Source organism: Physcomitrium patens, chromosome 23 (assembly GCF_059467195.1).
Source record: "Physcomitrium patens ecotype Gransden chromosome 23, ASM5946719v1, whole genome shotgun sequence".
Lineage (NCBI taxonomy): Eukaryota > Viridiplantae > Streptophyta > Bryopsida > Funariales > Funariaceae > Physcomitrium > Physcomitrium patens.
Window position 1 is genome coordinate 11,769,125 of NC_143432.1, and position 4,771 is coordinate 11,773,895.

The window sequence follows — 4,771 nt, forward strand, 5'->3', positions numbered from 1 at the left end:
GAATCATCGTGGTATCCGTCAGCATGGCAGGCACAGACGATCCCTCGCGAACCTGGTTCCTGAAGGGACCACCCACCACACAGGACCAGCTCCTCCAAGTCGATGTGCACGACCCCCGTCAGTCTCTGGTCTCACTTGGACCGGATCCATGAGCTTCAACAGGTCGGGGTCCGTAGAACTCCTCCTGCGTTACTGGTTACTTCCAAGCAGCAGAATGTGCTATGTGTCATACAGCATGGGCATCGGCTACTTCCAAGCAGCAGAGTGACGGCACGAGAGGGATAAGTTAGAGGACTTAAGTAGGTTCAATGTTTCCCTTGCACGCAAATAGGTACTAAGTCCACCTTGTGGATGGCATCCGCATGAGGCACCATCACGAAGAAGAAGCCCTCCTCTGCACGGTGAAAATGTTTTGCTAGATGCGGAGAGGATGAGCATTTCGTGATTGGTTTGAAATCTGCGATTGGCCGCGGATGTTTAGGGCTTCGGCCGTGCCACAGCAGGCATGCACGGCAAGTTCTGCATGAACCCCAAGTTCACAGATCCAGCGCCGACGAAGCCATCATGGACGATTCGAGCAACTCATGGTGTCGATAGAGTTTCAATCTAGACACAAACAAACATTGCTGTGAACTCAACTTCACAGGCGAGGAAGCATTCATCTCCTATGACTGCGGCGTACCCATACCCGTGGTTATCTATCGGCGGTAATTGGCACCCCATTAATAACTTGGCTCTTAGTAGAATGACATGTTTGATTTGAATTCCAGTAAATAATTTTCTAGTTGTGTATTATTACTCTCAAATTGAGTTTAGATAAATTTCATCAAACAGATTTTTATTATTGTACATAGGTAGTAAGTAGAGGTTAAAGTTTTTATGTAAATAATTTTTTTTTTATAATGTAAAGTTTACAAGTGCCAAATTCTTCTCTTGGATTTGTAGTAGCATAAGTGTTAAAATTGGTTATTTTATTTGAAAAAAATAAATCAAGGTTTCAATTTAGGTGGTGTTTTGCCACTTTTAATTGAATTGAAAAAATAATTATTCAATTTAAAATAAATTTTTTTAGAATGGCTTTATGAAAATCCCAAAAATATGGTTCAAAAAATATCCTTCAAAAAAAACAAAAAACAAAAAACAATGTTAAATCTAAATTAGTTTCATTTGTGGTGATTTTGTAATTTTAATTTTACTTCACTGGATCCGGTATTTGACATTATCAGAAAAAAATATTAACATGCATGGGAAGATTATTTCTAATTAAAAAATGAGAACAAAATGGCCCATGAAAGACTAAGTTGAGATGTCATGAAAATGAGTGTGTTCAAGTTTAATCTATTCCAGCTTGAACTTGTGGATCCCATGACCGCTACTGCATGGGAGTCCGAGATGGACCTATAAGCACGTTCAAGGGAGACAAATAAAGAACAAGCACGCGGGCATGGGAACAATATCAAACCAGGCCGAGTCCCAGAAACCCTAACCCTAATTTTCTAATTCTGGTCCACTCTTGCTCTTGTGTTTCAACCCGAATTCATCATCTCTGTGCGATTGATGTGTATCGGCTCCGACATTGAACTTCTGTATTTCGAAGACCCTTTTCCGAAGCTGTGTCGCTTTCAGATTTCGACAGTGAAACTCGAAGTTAGATCTTTGGATACCCCAGAATGGCTACTAGTAAGAGACAATATACCTTTGCACTGATTAGTCGGTGTTATTGCACAGGCAGGAGTGCTCGGTTGAGAACTAGGTTCTAGAGTTGTTGTGTTTGTTCTGTTGGTGGCCGATGCATTTGGGTAATACCTCGTCCAGGAGGATTTAAAGCTGATTGCATCGTCACCTTCAAGCTGTGCAGTTTTGCATCGTGATTCATGTCTATGGGTTTTGTGGACTTGAGGTTTAGCATTCGAGGTTTTAGATTAGGGATGGATGTTTAGGTTCAGTGGATGTGTGCACGCTTTTGCTGTATCCGTTGTGTTCCAATTGTGTCTCACCGTATCTGGATTTTTTTAAAGAAGTAATTTATTCTATTGTACGAGGGTTTGATGCGGAGCCCTTCAAAGCTGGAACTTTGTAGAAGTTCAACTTAGGAGCAAGGGCTGTGGATTCTTTTTTTCTGAAAGTGCAATCTGACCTTCCTGTGACCGTCTGCAGGGGTTCAGTTTGAGAATAGCAATGAAATCGGAGTTTTTTCAAAGCTAACAAATGCCTACTGCTTGGTAGCAATTGGTGGCTCTGAAAACTTCTACAGGTGCCATAACTGAATCTTTTTTCTTTGGTGTGCATTCTTGAATAAAGTCCACGACATGTTTTCTTGTAATCTCAAATTTTTCTTGCAGAGCAAGTTTTGATAATTCAAATGGGTTGTGAAATCCATTTTTCCAATATTATGTATCTAATTTTTTTGGACTTGGCAGCACATTTGAAGCAGAATTAGGTGATGTTATTCCCGTTGTGAAGGCCTCTATTGCTGGTACCCGAGTAATAGGTCGTATGTGTGTTGGTAAGTCTTTTCATCTGAATAATATTAGACTTTTGAATACCATCTGCGTACTTGAGCGTATCTTTTTGCTTTCTTGCCTCTATTGAAGTTGGCCTTTCATGTCACTCCCTTGAGCAAGGATGGGATGGGTTGAACACGTTACTCATACAAACTCTAAAATGCCACCACTTGTACAAGTCTGTTAGAATTTGAAGGTCACGAAAGAAAACAAAAGAGTTCTTGAACTTCGCAACCATGAACTCGGTGATTATGGAGCTCACGTAGTTCTCTTTTGCTTTCAGGTAATAAGAATGGTCTCCTCCTTCCACAAGCAACCACTGATCAAGGTACTCTTTTATCTCATTAAAAGCTTACTATAAGAAAGTCAACACCCTCTGAATAAGACACGATGGGCTTCCTTTAGATCATATTCGTTTGTTATCACTTTTGTTCAATGGCAGTAAATGAGGATATTTTTGTTGACATGCATCGTGCTGGTGGAAAATACAGAGCTACTGCATATAAGGAATTGCTTACCAGACAGCGTGGTCGTTCAAAGAGTGGATGAACGTCTCTCAGCGCTTGGAAATTGTATCGCTTGTAATGACTATGTGTCGCTTATTCACACTGATCTGGATAGGGTACGTACAATTCCTAGTTAGGACCCTGCAGTCTAGAAAATGTACTCTTGTAGTCCTTTAGTCATTTATCACTGAAAAACGTGGTTTCTTCTTTCGAAGTAAAAAATTGCATGGCCCACTTCAAGTACCTCGCGTTGAGTATAATGATAAAATCTGTTCCATCAGTGTCCTGCATTTCTCTCATTTCGGTACTCATTTATATAAAAGCTGTTCAACTTGGTTACAGGAAACGGAAGAACTTGTAGCAGATGTCCTGGGAGTTGAAGTATTCAGGCAAACCATTGCTGGCAATATTCTTGTTGGGAGCTATTGTCAATTCACTAATCGTGGTGGATTGGTAAGCAATCCGATTTCTAATTTCCTGATTCAGAGACCTTGAGTACATATGCCAAGCAGCTGCATAGTATATCAACATGGTTAGATTTCTGAGGAGTAGCACTAGTTTCAGAAGCTGAGAGTACATTGTTTTGCAGGTACACCCACACACATCGATAGAGGATTTGGATGAGTTGTCATCGTTATTACAAGTGCCACTCGTGGCTGGTACTGTAAACAGAGGAAGTGAAGTCATTGGTGCTGGTTTGGTGGTTAATGACTGGACTGCTTTCTGTGGATTGGACACAACAGCTACAGAACTCTCTGTTATAGAGAGTGTGTTCAAACTCCGTGACGCTCAACCCAGTAATATTGTCAATGAAATGAGGGCTTCCCTTATCGACACCATGTCATAGAAATAGACAAATCCTCTCTTCACTTCTCATTATTGTACTACTTTTTCTTTACTGTTAAACTTCGTCATTTCGGACCATATTTTCCTCAGTACCATACATCTCGAGGACCTGTAATCCATTGTGATACTTATCTGGATCGTGTTCGAGTGTTTTTCAAAGCTTTTATCCATTCATTAGGAATGTATGATTCAGACCTACTTTCTTGTAAGTTCTGTGGAGCATATTATTACGAGACCTAGTCCCCACATTTTTTATGAACTGCTTTGTGTACTAGATCTTCTTACAATTATGTTCATGGATGCTTATATCGTTGTTGCATCTACATAACTGCCAATGTTTTACTTCTTAAAATATCTCTTGAAAAGTGAAATAAATTTCACTTACAAGTGCTTTAAATATCCAATCAAATAAAATTTGCTTCTTTGGTGCTGAGAGATTGGGTCAACACGGAGTAGTTTACTAACTATCCTTCACAGCAACGTAATCTGTTCAAATATAGAGGGATTGGCAAAATAATTCCAATGTGATAAATATCAAAAGAAGCCTTAGTTATCTCTTGGGGACAAATCTCCGATAAAGAATGTTTAAGTTGATTATTTCGAAGGTCAAATGTCTATAAAATTTTCAAGATAGGAAGTATACTTTATTCCAATTTCTAACGTATTTATCTATAATTTAATTGGATTATGCAAGTATTAAGCACATATTTTTTACTATTGTGTAATTTATATTTTTAGAACAAGATGTTAAAGTCTTTGCTTGTAAACATTTTTTTGGATGCTTAGAAGTAGTTCTACTTAATTTACATCTGCAAACGAGATGATGCATGTATCCAACTCTTACTGAAAGTTTCCAAGGTTAGTTCATTTACCATTAAATAACTTCATAGACTTTAACATTAATTTGTCAATATT

General features: G+C 38.9%; 1 protein-coding gene across 2 annotated transcripts; it reads left to right on the forward strand.

The window, feature by feature from the left end:
* The first annotated feature begins 1,555 nt into the window (after nt 1-1,555).
* LOC112275605 (eukaryotic translation initiation factor 6-2) lies at nt 1,556-4,115 on the forward strand. 2 transcript variants are annotated; one of them, XM_024506105.3, is made up of 7 exons: nt 1,556-1,680; nt 2,158-2,254; nt 2,421-2,506; nt 2,788-2,832; nt 2,996-3,126; nt 3,353-3,463; nt 3,600-4,115. In XM_024506105.3, the coding sequence occupies exons 1-7, from the start codon at nt 1,671-1,673 to the stop codon at nt 3,855-3,857; spliced, it is 738 nt and encodes a 245-aa protein (XP_024361873.1). In that variant the 5' UTR covers nt 1,556-1,670; the 3' UTR covers nt 3,858-4,115. The 2 variants fall into 2 exon arrangements, with proteins under 2 accessions (XP_024361873.1, XP_073386780.1); XM_073530679.2 differs by lacking the exon at nt 1,556-1,680 and adding an exon at nt 1,733-1,799.
* Nucleotides 4,116-4,771: the final 656 nt, after the last annotated feature.

Excerpts from the sequence above, each read along its gene's own strand:
- LOC112275605 (XM_024506105.3), top strand. Across the intron at positions 2,255-2,420 it reads GGCTCTGAAAACTTCTACAG|CACATTTGAAGCAGAATTAG; the intron begins GTGCCATAACTG and ends TGGACTTGGCAG. Across the intron at positions 2,507-2,787 it reads AATAGGTCGTATGTGTGTTG|GTAATAAGAATGGTCTCCTC; the intron begins GTAAGTCTTTTC and ends TTTTGCTTTCAG.